This window comes from Lipotes vexillifer, unplaced genomic scaffold (genome assembly GCF_000442215.2).
Source record: "Lipotes vexillifer unplaced genomic scaffold, Lipotes_vexillifer_v1.1 scaffold232, whole genome shotgun sequence".
NCBI lineage: Eukaryota > Metazoa > Chordata > Mammalia > Artiodactyla > Lipotidae > Lipotes > Lipotes vexillifer.
In genome coordinates this window covers 685,370-707,895 of record NW_006793997.1, presented here as the reverse complement: position 1 = coordinate 707,895, position 22,526 = coordinate 685,370, and the positions used below count along the sequence as shown (strand labels likewise).

Below are 22,526 nucleotides of genomic sequence, written 5' to 3'. Positions count from 1 at the left end.
GGGAAAGAGACCTCTCTAGGGTCCCTTTTATAAGGGGGCACTAATTCCAGTCCGGGGGGCTCCACCCTCATGACCTAACCACTGCCAAAGGCCTCACCTCCTAATACCATCACATCACGGGCTAGGATTTCAACATACGCGTTTTGCGGGGGATACAAACATTCAGACCATAACACAGAGAATAAGTGAATATGTGGCATTTGATTTGATCATTTATTGAGAAGGAAATATTAAAGTGAGCCCACTTATAAACCCCTTGCTAATCACCACATTTATGATAGTGTATTGAGAACAGTATAATTTAGAAAAATTAGAAACTTTTTTACAAAATCGTATACCTATGTTAATTCAGCAAAATTCTCACTAAACTCTAGCCGTTGAAATTCTCTATTTAGCTTAACTTTGATTGGCTAATGAAAACAGCTTATTTAGGATATTTAAGTCAAAAACCTCTGGGCCTCTGGTGCCTGTACTTCAGTGCTTCAAAGCAGCCTTGCATCAAAAGCTCATAATAACAATTTTCTCCAGTCTTTAACTTCACAGTCTCCTCGTTAAGTCCACCTTAGCATTCCTGTTAGACTTTAGAATGTTCCTGGCTTTTCTTGTGTGAATGAGATAACTGTTTTCTTCCCTCCCCATTTCTTCTTTCTTTTCCTTGAAGTGTCAGAACAGAAAAGGTATACTTGCAGACTCTGTTTTTCCTTGACATTTTTTTTGCATGTGCATATTTTCTGGGGCAGACAGCCTTACCAAGTTGGTCCTTGCCATTTCTGTAGCCATCTCACTGTCTCTTCTACTTGAATCTAACACATCCTTTCTCACCTAAAATCTTTGTGCTTTCTTAACCTTTTTACAACTTATATGCATCACCCCTCTCTAGGACAAACGATTTGTTTTTAAAGGCAGGAGGCCTGTTTTTTCTCAGAACATTCAAAAGTCACATCGTAAACACTACTTGAATTTTCAACCAGATCTGTGGTCATTGTGTCCACTGAGGGTGTGATGAGGTCTCCCCACTGTTATCTCCGCTGCCCTTTGGTTCTTCCCATCCTCCAGGCATGGCAGAGCTTCCCAGATTTCTGTCTTGGCCCAAGTAGCAATTCTGGAATGACAGTCTAATTAGTTTCAGGCAACTTATGTTTTCTCACGTCACCTCTCAGGGTAAAATCTATCAGTGGGCCAGAGTTTTCTGTACATGAACCACTCTTGAAATCCCCATCACTTACCAACTCTTAGTTTTCAAAGCCCTTGAAGGGATTTGTACACGATGAGCTTTTGCCATAAGGTCAGTCGTGGCATTCTTATTGTAAAGACATTTTTACTTTTTCTTTGTAGGACTACATTAATTGTGCTGAAGTGTGGGTAGAGTACACCTGCAAACATTTCACGGTATGTGTGCTGTGGTATTGTTTTTGAAAGAATTACTGTATGTTTTTTTCATGTTCGTAATTGTGAATAAGTCTAGCTTAGACATTTAGGTATTTTATGATGGTAATTATTCTTAATTTATGAAAATTGCATCCTTTATGGTATAGTGTAATGGAGCATTAATACGTGACCTATAACAAAAGTGTTCCACACTCACGTGTAAGCTTGGGAAATGCTGCATTGTACAAAGTTAAGCAGGTTTTTTCACCATAATACACCTTAGATCCTTATTGTTAAAGTATATTGGGACTTTCCATGGGAGTCTAGTCGGCAGCATTTTCCAAACATATTTGATTTGCATGTAATTTAATTTTTTTCTAAGCAAACAAAGATACTTCTTTTCCTAGGCCCAAACTAGAACCCCAGTTTGGGAAATAGTGGTCTTGTCAATGAGCAGAGACTTTTTTTTTGAGCAGTGACTTTAGAAGCAGATAGAATTGGTTTCAAATCCTGTTGCCAGGTGTTTATTTTGGTGTTTTTTTTGTTTTTTTTTTTTTGCGGTACGCGGGCCTCTCACTGTTGTGGCCTCTCCCGTTGCGGAGCACAGGCTCCGGACGCGCAGGCCCAGCGGCCATGGCTCACGGGCCCAGCCGCTCCGCGGCATGTGGGATCTTCCCGGACCGGGGCACGAACCTGTGTCCCCTGCATCGGCAGGCGGACTCTCAACCACTGCGCCACCAGGGAAGCCCCAGGTGTTTATTTTAATCAGCTTTAAAAAAAACGAAGTTTAGCCTACATGAAGAAAAGCATATATATCGTAAGTTTGCTATATAATGAATCTTCACTAAATACACCCATGTAATCATGGTCCAGATCAAGAAACAGGAAATAACTCCCCACCCCACCCTGAAGCCCCCCATACTCTCCTGCCAGTCACAGCCTTGGAAGTTGAAGGTAGGCACCATCTGGTCTCTAACTCCAGAAATGGGTTTTGCCTCGTTTTGAGCATTATGTAAATGTTGGTCTGTTAATTTTCTTTCTTTTGTCCAATTTTTGTTTTATTATGGAAACTTCAAACATATGATCTCCCTTGTACTTATCACCCAGAAATGATCAACTTATGACAGATCTTGTTTCGTGTCCTTACCTTTTCTCCCCACCCTTGGATTATTTTGAAGCACAGCTCAATCACCGTGTTTCACCTGTCAGTATCTCTGCACGTATCTCTAAAATAGAATTCACTTTTCTGAAACAAAATCTCAATACGTTATCGTAACTAATGAAATTAATAATGTTTTAATACCATTAAAAATCGATAAATTTTCAGATTTCCCCAATTGTCTCATAAGTTTTTTACAGTTTATTTGTTCAATCAGGATTAAAATAGGCTCTATACGTTGTAAAAACATTAATTAGAGTTCTTTTAATCTGTAAGTTCCCTCCCTCTTCCCCTCTCTTTCTCTCCCTCCCTCCCTGTTCCCTTCCCTTTTTTTTTTTTCTGTTATTTATTTGTTGAAGAAATTGGGTCCTTTGTCCTGTAGAGTTTCCTAGTCTCGACTGGCCAGATGTATGCCTGTGGTGGTGATTAAACATGCTCTTCTGCCTCCAGTATTTCCTATAAGTCAGCAGTTAGTTCTGGAGACAGGAGACTTCATCAGCTTCAGATCTGACTTTTTGGCACCCTGGGTGCTGGCATGGTGCTTCTCCTGGGAGGCTCATGGTATCTGGTTGTCTCTCCGTGACGTGAGTGACCACTGAAGCGCATTCATCTTATGGTTTATCACGGGTTGCAAAGTGGTGGTATTCGGAGTTATCATTTCTCCTTTATTTGTTAGCTAGAATACTTGGATGGAGAGAACCTCTTCGCTCCACGTATTTGGTTACCCTGAGGTAACAGTTTGTACAGAAAAGGCAAGATGCTCATTTTTGTCCCTGTTACTTACTCGTTTTTAGAGTAAAGAGTCAATTCCCCAGCATCCCCAAAGGTCACCAGTGAGTAGTAGTTGCTGTGGGTATCTGTAGGAGCTCACTAATTGAAACATATTTGATATGTATCAGTCATTGCAATTGTATTATTCTTACTGATGCTCAGTTGTCCCATTTTTGTCCAGTGGGTGCTTTTTCAGGTTGGCTTCTGAGTCCTGACCCATTCTTTGTAGTCTTTGATGCCTTCCTTGCTTTCTATTATAAGATGCTCCAGCCTCCCTTGTATTTTTCTTATCTTAGATTTGGAATCAGCTCTTTCTCCAAGAAGCTTTGGTTCCTTTTAGTGCCATTGTCAGATTTTTTTAGCTCTGTGACCCTGGCTAAGCCGCTTAGCCACTTAACTTTTCATGGGGATAATGATGTCCATGATGGGGAGGTGTTTTTTTTTAATATTTATTTATTTATGATGGGGAGGTTTTTAAAAAAATATTTATTTGTTTCTGTATGTATTTATTTATTTGGACGTGCCCGGTCTTAGTTGCGGCATGCGGGATCTTTGTTGTGGCACGCCGGCTCTTAGTTGTGGCATACGGGATCTAGTTCCCTGACCAGGGATTGAACCCAGGCCCTCTGCATTGGTAGCGCAGAGTCTTAACCACTGGACCACCAGGGAAGTCCGCGTGCTGTGGAGTTTAATGAACATTGAATGAGAGAGTAGATAATGGCAACTATTTAGATAGCGTGCTGTGTGCCAGGCACTTTACCTGTAAGCTGCACAGCTTCATAGTGACCTTGCCAGGAAGTTTCACTGTTCCAGTTATATAGACCAGGGGTCAGCACACTTTTTCTATAGAAGTCCACTTTTTTCTGTATTTGAGGCTTTGTGGACCATATGATCTCTGTTACAAGTGCCCAACTCTGCCACTGTATCATGAAAGCAGCCATAGACCATACAGGAGTGAGCATGGCTGTGTAAATAGTAAACCTTATTTATGCATGCTGAAATTTGAATCTCATATAATTTTCGTTGTCACCAAATATTATTATTCTTTTGGTTTGAATGTAAAAGTCATTCTTGGCGCCTGGACTGTATGAAAATAGGTGCTGGGCTGCTTGGCTGACCCCTGATACAGCTGACAAAAGTGAATTGGGCATTGGGTCACCCAGCTTGTAAGGGTTTAGTCTGTGCTCTTCCCACAATGCTTCGTTGCTCTCTGCAGCACCTGCGGAGGGGCCCGGGACTGGCAGGCAGAAAGTGGCACGTTGGATTTCACCAGCGCTCAGAGAAAGCTGGGACAGGAACCTTCGAGAACTGTGTTTTAGTCCTGACTTGGTGCAGACATGGCCGTCCTTAGGGCTGTGGTAAGGGTGGGATTTTCCCCCCTGACATTACTTGCAGCAGAGTAGTTGAAACTGCTTCCTGGAAAGTGTGTGCGGCTATATTCTGAAAACATTAGTTCTTTCTCTCAGAAAAATGCTCAGTGACTACCATTCAGTGTCTAAAGACAGGTTTGGTTTTTTTCCCCCCTTAGAAACGAGAGGTGAATACTGTTTTGGCCGATGTCATCAAGCACATGACTCCAGATCGTGCATTTGAAGACTCCTACCCTCAGGTGACAGATTTTCATTTCTCATTTCCACACTGTAAGGAATTTTATTCTGTTGAATTAAATAGGTATGTTGCATGGGTCAGGCTGTAAAGTCAGATAATCCTGGGTTTGAATCCTAGCTTTGCCATGTCTTAGCCATGTGCCCTTTAATCAGTTACTTAGTCTTGTTGTGCCTCAGTTTTCTCACTGTAAAATGGGGATAATAATAGTCCTCCTCAGAATGGTTGTGAGGATTCAGTGAGGTGTGATGTGGAAAGCCCTGTACAGTTGCTTGGCACCAGTAAGTAAGATGCCTTTGTTTTTCAGTTAAGCTAACTTTTTATTTGGAAATAAATTCAAACTTTATTGGAAAGTTAAAAGAATAGCTCAGAGAATTCCCATTATTTTTTACCCAGATTTGCCAGCTGTTGAGAGATTCCATGTTTACTTTATCATTATGTGTGTACATACACACACACACACACACACACACACAGACAGACATATATATTCATGCATACGTATGTAAATTTTTTAAAAAACAGTTGAGGATAAATTGCATACATCATGCCACTTTTGCCTCTAAAGAGTTCAGTGAGTATTTCTTAAGAACAAGGACATTCTCCTTTATAACCACAGTTTAGTTATCAACATCAGGGAATTTAATGTTAATATATTGCTTTTACCTATTCCACAGTCCATATTCCAGTTTTGTCAGTGGACTCAACGTCCTTAGTAGCAGATTTTTTTCCCTTCTAGTACAGAATCCAGCTCAGGATCACTTACTATTAAAGTAACTTCAGACCTAATTAAGATTTTATTTTTTATTTAATAACATGATGTTCTGGCACTTACTGCCTATGATCAAGTGATTTCTGGGCTCACTTAGTATAAGAAAATTAGTTACATATTCTTTTTTTTTAAATAAATAAATTTAGTTAGTTAGTTAGTTAGTTTTGGCTGTGTTGGGTCTTCGTTGCTGCGCGTGGGCTTTCTCTAGTTGCGGCGAGCAGGGGCTACTCTTTGTTGCGGTGCGCAGGCTTCTCATTGCGGTAGCTTCTCTTATTGTGGAACATGGGCTCTAGGTGCACGGGTTTCAGTAGTTGTGGCACGTGGGTTTCAGTAGTTGTGGCACGTGGGCTCTGCGGCCTGTGGGATCTTCCCGGACCAGGGCTCGAACCCGTGTCCCCTGCATTGGCAGGCGGATTCTCAACCACTGCACCACCTGGGAAGCCCTAGTTACATATTCTTGTATAAATTTTAGAATTCTTACATTTTACTCATTTAAGAAATTTTCACCATTTGCTAATTAAAATGGTTCATCATTACAATTTATTGAGCAGCCACTAACTATCTGACATTTTTCTAGATGGAATGAAAAGAATACAGTCACGCACAGCAGGCTCTCGGTCAATCTTGTAGGGTAAATAAAATGTGTAGAGAAGATGGGTCATACCCTTGTGGGTGGTCAAGGTCTCGGCCTCATATGAAGACTGATGTGCAGAATTTTAGTTGGGGAATTTTCAGTAAGGCCTTGACTGCTAGTGACCCAATTAATTGAAAACTTTAAGTAACATAATAATTTTAATGCAGTCCATTCCTAAGTGACAAGGGAACTATACTATACTGTAATTCTGTCATATCTAAGAGCAACTTATAAAAGATGCCCCGGGGTCAGCCTGCATTCCAGACAGCCACCCATATCGGTTGTGAGCCCTTGGTCTTAAGTGAGGGCCACATCACGAAAATAAAACTGTGGGGATCTGTGAAGAATTACCTTACTCCAGTTCTAGGGTAGGGAGGGTATAAGGTGAGCCTGGAACATTTTTTTGTGCCGGGAAGTTTGGAAGTGCTGCTGGGGGCACATGAAATGGGCACAGGAACAGCTTGGAAGGGGCTCTCACAGGCCCCGAGTTAGAGCATCGAAAGAAAGAAATACAGTGATGGGTTATAATCCACGGAGTAAAACAGGAATCCAGGAGTCGGCCCTTATGACGAATAGATAAATAAATAAATAGATGAGGGGAAAGGTGGACAGGGGCGCCATTTGAGAAATGTGGAAGAAATGGTGGAGTTGAAAAATCACCATTTGCAGCCATCACAGTAAAGACAAGAATCAGCAGTCTTCAGGCAAGAATCAGCAATGGGGCTTCCGTGGTGGCTCAGTGGTTGAGAGTCCGCCTGCCGATGCAGGGGACACGGGTTTGTGCCCCGGTTCGGGAGGATCCCACATGCCGCGGAGCGGCTGGGCCCGTGAGCCATGGCCGCCGAGTCTGCGCATCCGGAGCCTGTGCTCCGCAACGGGAGAGGCCACAACAGTGAGAGGCCCGCGTACCGCAAAAAAATAAACCAAAAAAAAACAAAAAAAAAAAACCTGAAAAGAATCAGCAATGGATGCTAAATCTGGGGGGAATGTTTGATGAGGAGCAGGACATTTTCGTATCTCTTCCCATAGAATGAGTATTAATCGCAAGGGGAAAAATAGTGACTCTGGAGTGGAGAATTTGGACAGTCATTGACGGGCTAATCAAAATCCTTATCACCATTGAGGAGCAAATGGCTATCGTGTGCCTGCAGATATGGTACCCCGAAAAACAGGAAAGACACAGCATCATCTATGTAGCATTCCAGTCGAGAATGCATGACTGAATCTAATCATGAGGTAACATTAGTCATGCCCAAATTGAGGAACATTCTATAAAGTAATTGGCTTGTAAAAAAAATCTTTGCCATCAGTGACAAAGAAAGTTAAGGAACTGTTCCAAATTAACACAGACTACACAGACGTGAAAACAAAATGCAATGCATGATCCTGAACTGAATCCTGTACTAAAGAGAGGAAAAAATAATGCTGTATAGAGTGTACTGAGGGCTTCCGTGGTGGCGCAGTGGTTGAGAGTCTGCCTGCCGATGCAGGGGACACGGGTTTGTGCCCCGGTCCGGGAAGATCCAACATGCCGCGGAGCGGCTGGGCCCGTGAGCCATGGCCGCTGAGCCTGTGCGTCCGGAGCCTGTGCTCCGCAACAGGAGAGGCCCACGTACCACAGGAAAAAAAAAAAAAAAGAGAGAGAATGTACTGAGACAGTTGACAAGATTGGAATACAAATGATAGATTAAAGTATTAAAATTATACCAGTGTTAACTTTCCTGAATTTGATAAACAACAGAGTAGAAATGTCAGAGAATATGACTATTCTTAGGAAATACAAATGAAGTGGTAAGGGGTGAGGGACATGATACATTCAATCTACTTTCACATGGTTCAGAAAAAATATAATACGTCTTTTTACAGAGAGAGGACAATGAAACAAATTTGGCAAAATACTAAAAATTGATGACTTTGTGTAAAGAGAATATGGGAGTTTTCTGTACTGTTTTTTCAGTGTTTCTGCAAGTTTGAAATTATTTCACAGTAAAAAAAGTTGGCAACACACAATCAACACATATTTTTAAAAGTTCTGCCATTGGATCGATGGATAGGTGAGGAGGTAAAGCAAATATAGCAAAATGTTAGCCCTTGTAGAATCTAAGTGGTGAGTAAATGGGTGTTTGTTATTATTCATTGAATTTTCTTACTTTTTTCATTTCATAATGAAACGTTGAAGGGAAAAAAAACATCTTTTAAAACCAGGAAAGGCATTATTTGTAAGTGTGCTTTAAATATTAAAAAAAAATTTCCCGTTCTACAGGGATTAGTTGCTGTGGATAAGGTTTCAGGAACTATTTTAACCAGACAAGTACTGCGGTATCTTTGAATGCTCTGCCTTGGAGCACTGTTTGTCATGACGTTTTGAAGTCCTTTTGCTTGCTGACCTAGTAAACTGCTTAATTATGAAATGGGGTGTGTACCTCTTAATATTCCATATTTTGGACCATGAGCCATTTCCTTTGCAGATGATTTAAACAGTGATGTTTTTAGTATAAACAAAGTACTTGTCAGTAAATTTTCCTTTCTTGACAGCAACCAGGGATAGGGGTTTATTTTTTTATTTATTTTTTAACATCTTTATTGGAGTATAATTGCTTTACGATGTTGTGGTAGTTTCTGCTGTATAACAAACGGAATCAGCTATACATATACATATATCCCCATATCCCCTCCCTCCTGTGTCTGCCTCCCACCCTCCCTATCCCACCCCTCTAGGTGGTCACAAAGCGTGGAGCTGCTCTCCCTGTGCTATGCGGCTGCTTCCCACTAGCTATCTACTTTACATTTGGTAGTGTGTATATGTCCGTGCCACTCTCTCACTTCGTCCCAGCTTACCCTTCCCCCTCCATGTGTCCTCAAGTCCATTCTCTACGTCTGCATCTTTATTTCTGTCCTGCCTGTATGTTCTTCAGAACCTTTTTTTGGTTGTTTTTTTAGATTCCATATATGTGTTAGCATACAGTATTTGTTTTTCTCTTTCTGACTTACTTCACTCTGTATGACAGACTCTGGGTCCATCCACCTCACTACAAATAACTCAATTTCGTTTCTTTTTATGGCTGAGTAATATTCCATTGTATATATGTCCTACATCTTCTTTATCCATTCATCTGTCGATGGACACTTAGGTTGCTTCCATGTCCTGTCTATTGTAAATAGTGATGCAGCGAACATTGTGGTACATGACTCTTCAAATTACGGTTTTCTCAGGGTATATGCCCAGTAGTGGGATTGCTGGGTCATATGGTAGTTCTATTTTTAGTTTTTTAAAGAACCTGCATACTGTTCTCCATAGTGGCTGTATCAATTTACATTCCCACCAGCAGTGCAGGACGGTTCCCTTTTCTCCACATCCTCTCCAGCATTTATTGTTTCTAGAGTTTTTGATGATGGCCATTCTGACCCGTGTGAGGTGATACCTCATTGTAGTTCTGATTTGCATTTCTCTAATGATTAGTGATGTTGAGCATCCTTTCATCTGTTTCTTGGCAATTTGTATATCTTCTTTGGAGAAATGTCTGCTTAGGCCTTCTGCCCATTTTTGGATTGGGTTGTTTGTTTTTTTGATACTGAGCTGCATGAGCTGCTTGTAAATTTTGGAGATTAGTCCTTTGTCAGTTGCTTCGTTTGCAAATATTTCCTCCCATTCTGAGGGCTGTCTTTTCGTCTTGTTTATGGTTTCCTTTGCTATGCAAAAGCTTTTAAGTTTCATTAGGTCCCATTTGTCTATTTTTGTTTTTATTTCCATTTCTCTAAGAAGTGGGTCAAAAAGGATCTTGCTGTGATTTATGTCATAGAGTGTTCTGCTTATGTTTTCCACTAAAGGTTTTATAGTGTCTGGCCTTACATTTAGGTCTTTAATCCATTTTGAGTTCATTTTTGTGTAGGTGTTAGGAAGTGTTCTAATTTCATTCTTTTACATGTAGCTGTCCAGTTTTCACAGCGCCACTTATTGAAGAGGCTCTCTTTTCTTCTTTGTATATTCTTGCCTCCTTTATCAAAGGTAAGGTGACCATATGTGCGTGGGTTTATCTCTGTGCTTTCTATCCTGTTCCATTGATCTATATTGCTGTTCTTGTGCCAGTACCATACTGTCTTGATTACTGTAGCTTTTGTAGTATAGTCTGAAGTCAGGGAGCCTGATTCCTCCACTCCATTTTTCTTTCTCATGATTGCTTTGGCTATTCGGGGTCTTTTGTGTTTCCATACAAATTGTGAAAATTTTTTGTTCTAGTTCTGTGAAAAATGCCATTGGTAGTTTGATAGGGATTGCATTGAATCTGTAGATTGCTTTGGGTCGTAGAGTCATTTTCACAATGTTGATTTTTCCAATCCAAGAACATGGTGTATCTCTCCATCTATTTGTATCATCTTTAATTTCTTTCATCAGTGTCTTATAGTTTTCTGCATACAGGTCTTTAGCCTCCTTAGGTAGTTTGATTCCTAGGACTTTATTCTTTTTGTTGCAGTGGTAAATGGGAGTGTTTCCTTAATTTCTCTTTCAGATTTTTCATCATTAGTGTATAGGAATGCAAGAGATTTCTGTGCATTAATTTTGTATCCTGCTACTTTACCAAATTCACTGATTAGCTCTAGTAGTTTTCTGGTAGCACCTTTAGGATTCTCTATGTATAGTATGTCATCTGCAAACAGTGACAGTTTTACTTCTTCTTTTCTGATTTGGATTCCTTTTATTTCTTTTTCTTCTCTGATTGCTGTGGCTACAACTTCCAAAACTATGTTGAATAATAGTGGTAAGAGTGGGGAACCTTGTCTTCTTCCTGATCTTACTGGAAATGGTTTCAGTTTTTCACCATCGAGAACGTTGTTGGCTGTGGGTTTGTCATATGTGGCCTTTATTATGTTGAGGTAAGTTCCCTCTATGCCTACTTTCTGGAGAGTTTTTATCATAAATGGGTGTTGAATTTTGTCAAAAGCTTTTCCTGCATCTATTGAGATTATCATATGGTTTTTATCCTTCAATTTGTTAATATGGTGTATCACATTGATTAATTTGCATATATTGGAGAATCCTTGCATTCTTGGGATAAACCCCACTTGATCATGGTGTATGATCCTTTTACTGTGCCGTTGGATTCTGTTTGCTAGTATTTTGTTGAGGATTTTTGCATTTAAGTTCATCAGTGATATTGGCCTGTAGTTCTTTTTCTTTGTGACATCCTTGTCTGGTTTTGGTCTCAGGGTGATGGTGGCCTTGTAGAATGAGTTTGGGAGTGTTCCTCCCTCTGCTGTATTTTGGAAGAGTTTGAGAAGGATGGGTATTAGCTCTTCTCTAAATCTTTGATAGAATTCGCCTGTGAATCCATCTGGTCCTGGGCTTTTGTTTGTTGGGAAATTTTTAATCACAGTTTCAATTTCAGCGCTTGTGATTGGTCTGTTTGTATTTTCTGTTTCTTCGTGATTCAGTCCTGGAAGGTTGTGCTTTTCTAAGAATTTGTCCATTTCTTCCAGGTTGTCCATTTTATTGGCATAGAGTTGCTTGTAGTAATCTCTCACGATCCTTTGCATTTCTTCAGTGTCAGCTGTTACTTCTCCTTTTTCATTTCTAATTCTGTTGATTTGAGTCTTCTCCCTTTTTTCTTGATGAGTCTGGCTAATGGTGTATCAATTTTGTTTATTTTCTCAAAGAACCAGCTTTTAGTTTTATTGATCTTTATTATTTCCTTCATTTCTTTTTCATTTATTTCTGATCTGATATTTATGATTTCTTTCCTTCTGCTAACTTTGGGGTTTTTTTTGTTCTTCTTTCTCTAATTGCTTTAGGTGTAAGGTTAGGTTGTTTACTTGAGATGTTTCTTGCTTCTTGAGGTAGGTTTGTATTGCCATAAGCTTCCCTCTTAGAACTGCTTTTGCTGCATCCCATAGGTTTTGGGTCATCGTGTTTTCATTGTTATTTGTTTCTAGATATTTTTTGATTTCCTCTTTAATTTCATCAGTGATCTCTTAGTTATTTAGTAGTGTATTGTTTAGCCTCCATGTGTTTGTATTTTTTACGTTTTTTTTCCTGTAATTGATATGTAGTCTCATAGCATTGTGGTTGGAAAAGATACTTGATACAATTTCCATTTTCTTAAATTTACCAAGGCTTGATTTGTGACCCAAGATATGATCTATCCTGGAGAATGTTCCATGAGCACTTGAGAAGAAAGTGTATTCTGTTGTTTTTGGATGGAATGTCCTATAAATATCGGTTAAGTCCATCTTGTTTTTTTGTTTGTTTGTTTGTTTGTTTTGCGGTACGCGGACCTCTCACTGTTGTGGCCTCTCCCGTTGCGGAGCACAGGCTCCGGACGCACAGGCTCAGCGGCCATGGCTCATGGGCCCAGCAGCTTCGTGGCATATGGGATCTTCCTGGACTGGGACATGAACCCGTGTCCCCTGCATCAGCAGGCGGACTCTCAACCACTGCGCCACCAGGGAAGCCCAAGTCCATCTTGTTTAATGTGTCATTTATAGCTTGTGTTTTCTTATTTTCATTTTGGATGATCTGTCTATTGGTGAAAGTGGGGTGTTAAAGTCCCCTACTATTATTGTGTTATTGTCGATTTCCCCTTTATGGCTGTTAGCATTTGCCTTATGTATTGAAGTGCTCCTATGTTGGGTGCATAAATATTTACAATTGTTACATCTTCTTGGATTGGTCCCTTGATCATTATGTAGTGTCCTTCCTTGTCTCTTGTAATCATCTTTATTTTAAAGTCTATTTTGTCTGATATGAGAATTGGTACTCCAGTTTTCTTTTGATTTCCATTTGCATGGAATATCTTTTGCCATCCCCTCACTTTCAGTCTGTATGTGTCCCTAGGTCTGAAGTGGGTCTCTTGTAGACAGCATATATACGGGTCTTGTTTTTGAATGCATTCAGCCAGTCTATGCCTTTTGCTCGGAGCAGTCAATCTATTTACATTTAAGGTAATTATCGATATGTATGTTCCTATTCCCATTTTCTTAATTGTTTTGGGTTTGTTATTGTAGGTCTTTTCCTTCTCTTGTGTTTCCTGCCTAGAGAAGTTCCTTTAACATTTGTTGTAAAGCTGGTTTGGTGGTGCTGAATGCTCTTAGCTTTTGCTTGTCTGTAAAGGTTTTAATTTCTGCGTCGAATCTGAATGAGATCCTGGCTGGGTAGAGTAATCTTGGTTGTCGGTTTTTCCCTTTCATCACTTTAAATATGTCCTGCCACTCCCTCTGGCTTGCAGAGTTTCTGCTGAAAGATCAGCTGTTAACGTTATGGGGATTCCCTTGTATGTTATTTGTTGCTTTTCCCTTGCTTTTAATATGTTTTCTTTGTATTTAATTTTTGATAGTTTGATTAGTATGTGTCTTGGCATGTTTCTCCTTGGATTTATCCTGTATGGGACTATCTGTGCTTCCTGGACTTGATTGACTATTTCCTTTCCCATATTAGGGAAGTTTTCAACTATAATCTCTTCAAATATTTTCTCAGTCCCTTTCTTTTTCTCTTCTTCTTCTGGAACCCCTATAATTCGAATGTTGGTGCGTTTAATGTTGTCCCAGGTCTCTGAGACTGTCCTCAATTCTTTTCTTTCTTTATTCTTTATTCTGCTCTGTGGTAGTTATTTCTACTATTTTGTCTTCCAGGTCACTTATCCGTTCTTCTGCCTCAGTTAATCTGCTATTGATTCCTTCTAGAGAATTTTAAATTTCATTTATTGTGTTGTTCGTCATTGTTTGCTCTTTAGTTCTTCTAAGTCCTTGTTAAACCTTTCTTGTATTTGTCCATTCTATTTCCAAGATTTGGGGTCACCTTTACTATCATTACTCTGTATTCTTTTTCAGGTAGACTGTCTATTTCCTCTTCATTTATTTGGTCTGGTGGGTTTTTACCTTGCTCCTTCATTTGCTGTGTGTTTCTCTGTCTTCTCATTTTGCTTAGCTTACTTTGTTTGGGGTCTCTTTTTCACAGGCTGCAGGTTCATAGTTCCCGTTGTTTTTGGTGTCTTCCCTCAGTGGGTAAGGTTGGTTCAGTGGCTTGTGTAGGCTTCCTTGTGGAGGGGACTGGTGCCTGTGTTCTGCTGGATGAGCCTGGATCTTGTCTTTCTGGTGGGCAGGACAACGTTTGGTGGTGTTTTGGGGTGTCTATGAACTTACTGTGATTTTAGGCAGCCTGTCTGCTAATGGTGGGCTGTGTTCCTGTCTTGCTAGTTGTTTGGCGCAGGGTGTCCAGCACTGGAGCTTGCTCGTCATTGAGTGGAGCTGGGTCTTAGCGTTGAGATGGAGATCTCTGGGAGAGCTTTCGCCTTTTGGTACTATGTGGAGACGGGAGGTCTCTGGTGGTCTGATGTCCCGAACTCAGCTCTCCCACCTCAGAGGCTCAGGCTGGACACCCAGCCAGAACACCACGACCCTGTCAGACACACGGCTTCAGTCCTGGGTAGCTTCTCAATGGCAGCAGTTTTGCTGGTGATCCAAATAGGGCTGGTTTTCCTTGCAATGTCTGAAGCAAGGCCTAGAGTGACACCCCATTCTGTGTGGCTGTCGCAGGCAGGACATGGGGTAGGCTTCGCTCCTGGCCGCGGTTTATATTTTATGTAGAGAAAGTGCCTACTTGGTTCTCCCGTGCCAAGGCACTGTGAACAGGACTCTGTGCGTGTCAGGGTGAGGGGTGGTGGACATCAGTACCTGGCCATCTAGGACAGACCTCCCACACTGTGCCGCCATCCTCGGGTAATGCCATGGCCTTTGACCCCACTGACAAACTCAGTCCAGTCCCTCTCCACTGAAGTAGTCAGAAAACACAGGACCGCCGTGGGCTAGAATAGGGATCTGTAAACCTCGGCCCATGTAGCCCACAACCTGTTGTGAATAAAGTTTTATCGGAACCCAGCCACACCCCTCTGTTTACACATTGTCAATGACTGCTTTCCAGCTACAACAGCAGAGTTGAGTAGTTGTGGTGACTGTACGGCCCTGTATAGAAAACGTTTGCCCACCTCTTGAATATTCATACCTGATTTGAACGGAGAGCTTTGAAGGGCAGGCATTGCTCTAAACACTGTAAGCAAACCATCCCATTTAATCCTCACAATGAGCGAGATACTGTTTTGCTCTCCAATTTTACAGAAGAGAAGACTGAGGCCAAGTTGTTTCTCCAAGACTAGAGTAAAATGGGCAAACTCAGATTGAGACGAGGTTTAACCTAACCCAGTAATTCCCTGTTCCTTGTGTAATCTAGGTTTCCCTTATTGTAACTGTGATTGCAAACTATGGGCAGGGTTGCCTTTTTAAAAATATCGAAGTTTTATTAAAGATGTGTTTTTCATTTTGTTTTGCAGCTTCAGTCAATAATTAAGAAAGTAATTGCACACTTCCATGATTTCTCAGTTCTTTTTTCGGTGGTAAGTAACTTTCCTTAACTATCTTTGGAAATTTGTATCTGACTCAGAGCTTCCTTTAGTGTCTCAGTAATTTTTTCATGGTGTCCTAGACCAAGAGAAATACTTAACAGTTCCGTTTTTTATTAAAAAAACTAGTAAGGTTTGAACAATTTAAATATTTATGTCATGACAACTTAAGCAGCACTTGAGAAAATAATACGCATAGACTGATAGAAAAATATTGTCTTTATTTCATTCATTACTTACTGTGGGATATGTGCACCTACTGGGTATCACACAACTTCTCAAACCTTGGAATCAAATTGGACATCCTCTTCCTCATTGATTTTCGCATGGTACCTGCTTTTTATCACACAATAATCTAATGTTGAAACTATGATATACATCAAGCTAATAGTGGTCTCAGTGTCTGACAGAGTTGAGATTTATTATATTTCCCTCAAAAATTTAAAATATCCCGTGACACCCTTCTCATTTGCTGCAGTGCCCTGGTCACATACCAATCTAGGTGATTCTCTGTGTAGTAACACTCTCCGCCCTGCCCTCAACTTTCCTTTTCCCTCTTCCTGCTTCCATTTCCAGTACTCTCACAGACTGTAAGCTTTTGTTTATTTAATAATAAAGGCTGTTATTTATTGGACTTTTGCCACGCCCCAAGCACTGTGCTAGGACTTTTTTTTTTTTCTTTAATTTTTATTGAAATATAGTTGATTTATAATGTTGTGTTAGTTTCGGGTATACAGTAAGGTGATTCAGTTATATGTATATATAAATATATATCCTTTTTTTACATTCCCTTCCATTATAGGTTATTACAAGATACTGAGTATAGTTCCCTGTGCTATACAGTAGGTCCCTGTTGGTTATGTATTTTATATATAGTAGTGTGTATATTTTAATCCCAAACTCCTAATTTATCCCTCTCACGTACTCTCCTTTGGTAACCATAAGGTTCTATGTCTGTGAGTCTATTTCTGTATTGTAAATATGTTCATTTGTATCCTTTTTTTAGATTTTACATACAAGCAATATCCTATGATATTTGTCTTTGTCTGGCTTACTTCACTTAGTATGATAATCTCTAGGTCCATCCACGTTGTTGCAAATGGCATTATTTCATTCTTTTTTATGTCTGAGTAATATTCGTGTGTGTGTGTGTGTGTGTGTGTGTGTGTGTGTGTGTGTGTGTGTGTACATATATACATACGCACCACATCTTCTTTATCCATTCATCTGTCAGTGGACACTTAGGTTGCTTCCACATCTTGGCTGTTGTAGATAGTGCTGCTATTGGGGTGCATGTATCTTTTCAAATTATGTTTTTCTCTGGATATATGCCCAGGAGTGGAATTGATGGATCATATGGTAGCTTTGTTTTTAGTTTTTTAAGGAATGCCCATACTCTTCTCCATAGTGTCTGTACCAATTTACATTCCCACCAGCACTGTAGGAGGGTTCCGTTTTCTTCACACCCTCTCCAGCGTTTATTATTTGTAGACTTTTTGATTATGGCCATTCTTTTGGGTGTGAGGTGATACATCATTGTAGTTTTGATTTGCAATTCTCTAATAATTAACAATGTTGAGCATCTTTTCATGTGCCTTTTGGCCATCTGTACATGTTCTTTGGAGAAATGTCGTTTTAGATCTTCTGCTTATTTTTTGATTGGGTTGATTTTTTTGATACTGAGCTGTTCTGTATATTTTGAAGATTAATTCCTTGTTAGTCACATCATTTGCAAATATTTTCTCCCATTCTGTAGGTTGTCTTTTTGTTTTGTTTATTGTTTCCTTTGCTATGCAAAAGCTTTTTAAGTTTAATTAGGTTCCATTTGTTTATTTTTGTTTTTATTTCCATTACTGTAGGAGACAGATCCAAAAAGGTATTGTTGCAATTTATGTCAAAGAGTGTCTTGCCTACGTTTTCCTCTAGAAGTGTTATAGTATCTGGTCTTAACGTTTAGGTCTTTAATCTGTTTTGAGTTTATTTTTGTGGATGGTGTTAGAGAATGTTCTAATTTCATTCTTTTGCATGTAGCTGCCCAGTTTTCCCAGCACCACTTATTGAAGAGACTGTCTTTTTTCCATTGTATATCCTTGCCTCCTTTTTTGTAGATTAATTGACCATATGTGCGTGGGTTTATCTCTGGGCATTCTATCCTGTTCCATTGATCTGTATTTCGGTTTTTGTGCCAGTACCATACTGACTTGATTACTGTAGCTTTGTAGTATAGTCTGAAGTCAGGGAGCCTGATTCCTCCAGCTCTGTTTTTCTTTCTCAAGATTGCTTTGGATATTCGGGTCTTTTGTATTTCCATACAAATTAAAATATTTTTTCTAGTTCTTTGAAAAATGCAGTTGGTAATTTGATAGGAATTGCATTGAATCTGTAGGTTTCCTTGGGTAATATAGTTGTTTTGACAACATTGATTCTTCCAATTCAAGAACATGGTATATATCTTCCCATTTGTTTGTGTCATTTTTTATTTCTTTCATCAGCATCTTAAAGTTTTTGGAGTACAGGTCTTTTGCCTGCTTAGGTAAGTTTATTCCTAGGCATTTAATTCTTTTTGATGCAATGGTAAATGGGATTGTTGCCTTAGTTTCTCTTTCTGACCTTTCATTGTTAGTGTTTAGAAATGCAACAGATCCCTATGTATTAATTTTGTATCCTGCAACTTTACCGGATTCATTGATGAGCAAGCTCTAGTAGTTTTCCAGTAGTGTCTTTGGGGTTTTCTATATATAGTATCATGTCATCTGCAAACAGTGACAGTTTTACTTCTTTTCCAATTTGGGTTCCTTTTGTTTCTTTTCCTTCTCTGATTGCTGTGGCTAGGACTTCCAAAACTATGTTGAATAAAAGTGGTGAGAGTGGACATCCTTGTCTTGTTCCTGATCTTAGAGGAAATGCTTTCAGCTTTTCGCCATTGAGTATGATGTTAGCTGTGGGTTTGTCATATATGGCATTTATTATGTTGAGGTAGGTCCCCTCTATACCCACTTTCTGAAGAGTTTTTATCATAAATGGATGTTGAATTTTATCAAAAGCTTTTTCTGCATCTATCGAGATGATCATAGTGGTTTTTATTCAATTTATTACTGAGGTGTATCACACTGATTGCCTTTGGATATTGAAAAATCCTTGCATCCTTGGGATAATGACCCCATTTGTTCATGGTGTATGATCTTTTTAATGTACTGTTGGATTCAGTTTGCTAGTATTCAGTATTTTGTTGAGGATTTTTGCATCTATGTTCATCAGTGATATTGGCCTGTAATTTTCTTTTTGATGGTATCTTTGTCTGATTTTGGTATCAGGGTGATGGTGGCCTCAGAGAATGAGTTAATTTTTTGGAATAGTTTATTAGCTCCTCTCTAAATGTTTGATAGAATTTGCCTGTGAAGCCATCTGGTCCTGGACTTTTGTTTGTTGGGAGTTTCTTAATCACAGATCAATTTTAGTACTTGTAATTGGTCTGTTTTATATTTTCTATTTCTTATTGGTTCACTCTTAGGAGATTGTACCTTTCTAAGAATTTTTCCCTTTCTTCTAGATTGTCTGTTTTGTTAGCATATAGTTGCTTGTAGTAGTCTCTTACGGTTCTTTGTATTTCTGTGGTATCAGTTGCAACTTCTTTTTCATGTCTAATTTTACTGATTTGGGCCCTCTCCCATTTTTTCTTGATGAGTCTGGCTAAAGGTTTATCAATTTTGTTTATCTTTTCAAAGAACCAGCTTTTAGTTTTGTTGATCTTTTCTATTGACTTTACATGGATTGCCTCAGATCATTTTCACACCACCACTGGGAAGGCACGAGTAGTAATGAGTCCCACTTTACAGATGAGGAAACTGATGTTGGAAGAGGTGGAGTAACTTGCTTAAGGTCACACAGCCACTGAATGAGGAGTCAGGTTGCAGAAGCTACTCTGAACAACTCTGACTCTTCTTTCTCTGTTCCTCTATACAATCATTAAAAGATTGGAGCCTCCTTTGCCTTCTGCTACCAAGAAGAACTTATTCTCATCTAAAGGTTGTCCAGATGATTCGCCAAAATGTTAACTGGTCCCAGCCCTGGTCCTTGGGCATGTGCAATTTGTTTTAATAGTAATAGTTTTAAAATCCTCAGAGTTCTCTCCTTGCTTTCATGTGAGTCCTGATCAGATCTGCCTCAGAAAGATGAACAACTCTTCCTCTGTTTTGCCCTTCAAAGAAAAAGTAACCCACAAATTCCTTCCAGTAACTTGTGTAAATTGCAGGTAGAGTGCTTTTATTATTTTTTTTTTAGGAAAAATTTCTGCCATTTCTGGACATGTTCCAAAAAGAGAGTGTGCGGGTGGAGGTTTGCAAATGCATCATGGAAGTTTTTATCAAGTAAGTGTAACATGATGTAATCAGAAACTTTAATTCTGGCTGCCCTTGTGAAGCCTGTTGCTAAGAAATCAATTTATGCATTTTGAGGGCCTGTGATGTAGTGATATATTTATACCTAAAATAACATTGAGAGAAAAACCACATTAAAAGGAGAAGTCATGATAAAAGTTTATAATTAGCTTAAGAAGACAAAGTAATAAATGTTAACAGAGCCTGACCATCACCTATATCTCACTCCTGTGATTTGGGAAGGAGCAATCTATTGATGTACTATTTAGGAAGTGTCATTTTAAAAGATAAAGTCATTCTTCTCAAGATACCAGAGCTAGAAAGGTTTCTGTCGTTAATGTGTAGATTTGTGATCAGTTTTCAACTTAGTTCCTTTCATTTTATTGATTAAATCTGTTTTCCCAAAACTGCCTACTGCTGATGGTACATGAAATACTTTCAGGTGGTACATGGAAGAGAGATTTTTATTTTTATTTTAAAACGTGTATTTATTTTAAAGTATGTTAGATAATATATAACTAGTTTAATCAGTGACTTCAAATGTATTATTCTTTAGGACAAGGTTAAGTTAAAAGTTCAAGTCCCTTTAAATATTAAGTATGTAGATGTGATTAAAAAAATATGTCAAGATGGAACTCAAGTAACCAGAGTTTGGAAAATTGAGTTAGAAGTTGCTGGAATGTATGTTTTAAGCTTTCCTTGTATTACCTTTCTAGAAGGTTAATTCCATATGCTTGAAACAAGTATACCTACTTTACTTACATGAAGATTTGTTGGGAAAAAAAAAAAAAAAGATTTGTTGGGACTTCCCTGATGGTCCAGTGGGTAAGATTCCGCACTTCCAATTTAGGGGATCCAGGTTCAATACCTGGTCAAGGAACTAGATCCTGCATGCTGCAACTAAAGATTCCGAATGCCGCAGTGAAGAGCCTGCGTGCCGCAACTAAGACCCCATGCAGCCTAATAGATAGATAGATAGATAGATAGATAAATAGATAAATATTAAAAAAAGAGAGAGAGACTCCATGCTTCCACTGTAGGGGGTGTAGTTTCCATCCCTGCTTGGGGAACTGATATCCCATATGGCGCGTGGTGCGGCCAGAAAAAAAAAAAGATTTGTTATAAGAGTGTGTCCTTTTATGTTATTTGAGAAACCAAATTAATAATTTTGCCTGGCACTTAACACAGTTATGGACAGGTTGTTGGACAGCTTTAGAAGTTCAAGAAACACGGTAAGAAAACAGATATGCCCTTTGTCTGGCTTAGGAAATGTATCAGTTTTACCATGATTTTGTAGTTAGGAGAAGTTATGATATGTTAGAAGAGCAAACTTGTTATTTAAAGGAGAATTAAGAGAAAACTAGATCATTGCCCATTGCTGGTGATCTGGGCCATGTTAAATGCCAACCAGATAATTTACTGCTTCTCACATATGTATCGTAGATGAGAACTAAATCTGTGCTTTCTGTAGTCTCAGTGGACATGGCTTTTACTGTTATCTCTAAATGTCTTCTAGGCATCAGCAAGAGCCCACTAAGGACCCCGTCATTCTGAACGCCCTTTTGCACATTTGCAAGACCATGCATGACTCTGTGAAGTAAGCCATGTTTAAGGCTGAAACGAGCCTGGATTGGGTCTTAATGCCACATAATAGTACATTAGGGAATCACTGCTTTAAGCTGCCACTGTGAATAATATTATTTTATGGAGTCTATTAAGATACATGTTAACAAGGACATTCCAGTCCAGGGGAGAAGGGAGGCTGAGCTGAGGGTAACCTTCCTGAGAAAATGAGATGGCAGATGTTTTTACAAAGGGATTTCTGTTGGGAGGAAAAGACTGGTTTCATCCAAGTGAACTCATACTCCATGTCTCCTGGAGATTTCTGAGAGCAGCAGATAGTATAATAATGAGTTCACTCATCCAGTAACATAGCCTTTAAGTTTTTTCTCAATATTAGCCAATTATTTAAAATTCAAATAAAATTGCGTATATTCCTTACATGAAAGACTTTAGTTTGTTGAGTATACTTGAGGGTCAGACCTACCCATGGGCCTTACCTTTGGGTCAAAAGCCAAATTATCTCCTTTGCTTTCTAGTTTTATTTGTCTTATCTTTTTTTCTTTTTTATTACATGTTTCCATTTGACTGTGCTTGAGGCAGTTCCTGCTTATTTGTGACAGAAAGTTTGGTCCCCAAAGAATTTTTAAACATAGCAGCTTGATTCACAGGAAAACGTTACAAGAAATGAGAAAATTGTTTTGGAACTTAACCATCAACAAAGATGAATTGTATTTCTTTTTTTTTTTTTCCCCTGAATTTTAGAATCTTTATTTCATGACTTTGTGCTTTCAACTTCACAAGTAGTTTTCAAAATCAAAATATCCAGACCTTTTATAATAAATGGAACTGATAGACTTTAGTTGCACAAAAATAGAAATAAAGGCACAAAAAA

General features: G+C 39.2%; 1 protein-coding gene and 1 non-coding gene across 2 annotated transcripts in view; one reads left to right on the top strand and one right to left on the bottom strand.

Annotated features, from left to right (window-relative positions):
* The window catches only part of VPS35L (VPS35 endosomal protein sorting factor like), a 132,667-nt gene that overhangs the window by 61,269 nt on the left and 48,872 nt on the right, over positions 1 to 22,526 (top strand). Inside the window, 5 exon segments of the mRNA XM_007466923.1 lie at positions 1,336 to 1,389; positions 4,827 to 4,907; positions 15,627 to 15,689; positions 19,977 to 20,062; positions 21,588 to 21,668. Coding sequence (XP_007466985.1) covers positions 1,336 to 1,389; positions 4,827 to 4,907; positions 15,627 to 15,689; positions 19,977 to 20,062; positions 21,588 to 21,668 — 365 coding nt within the window.
* TRNAG-ACC (transfer RNA glycine (anticodon ACC)) lies at positions 3,895 to 3,967 on the bottom strand. Its single transcript has one exon. It is a non-coding gene; the product is annotated as a tRNA-Gly (tRNA).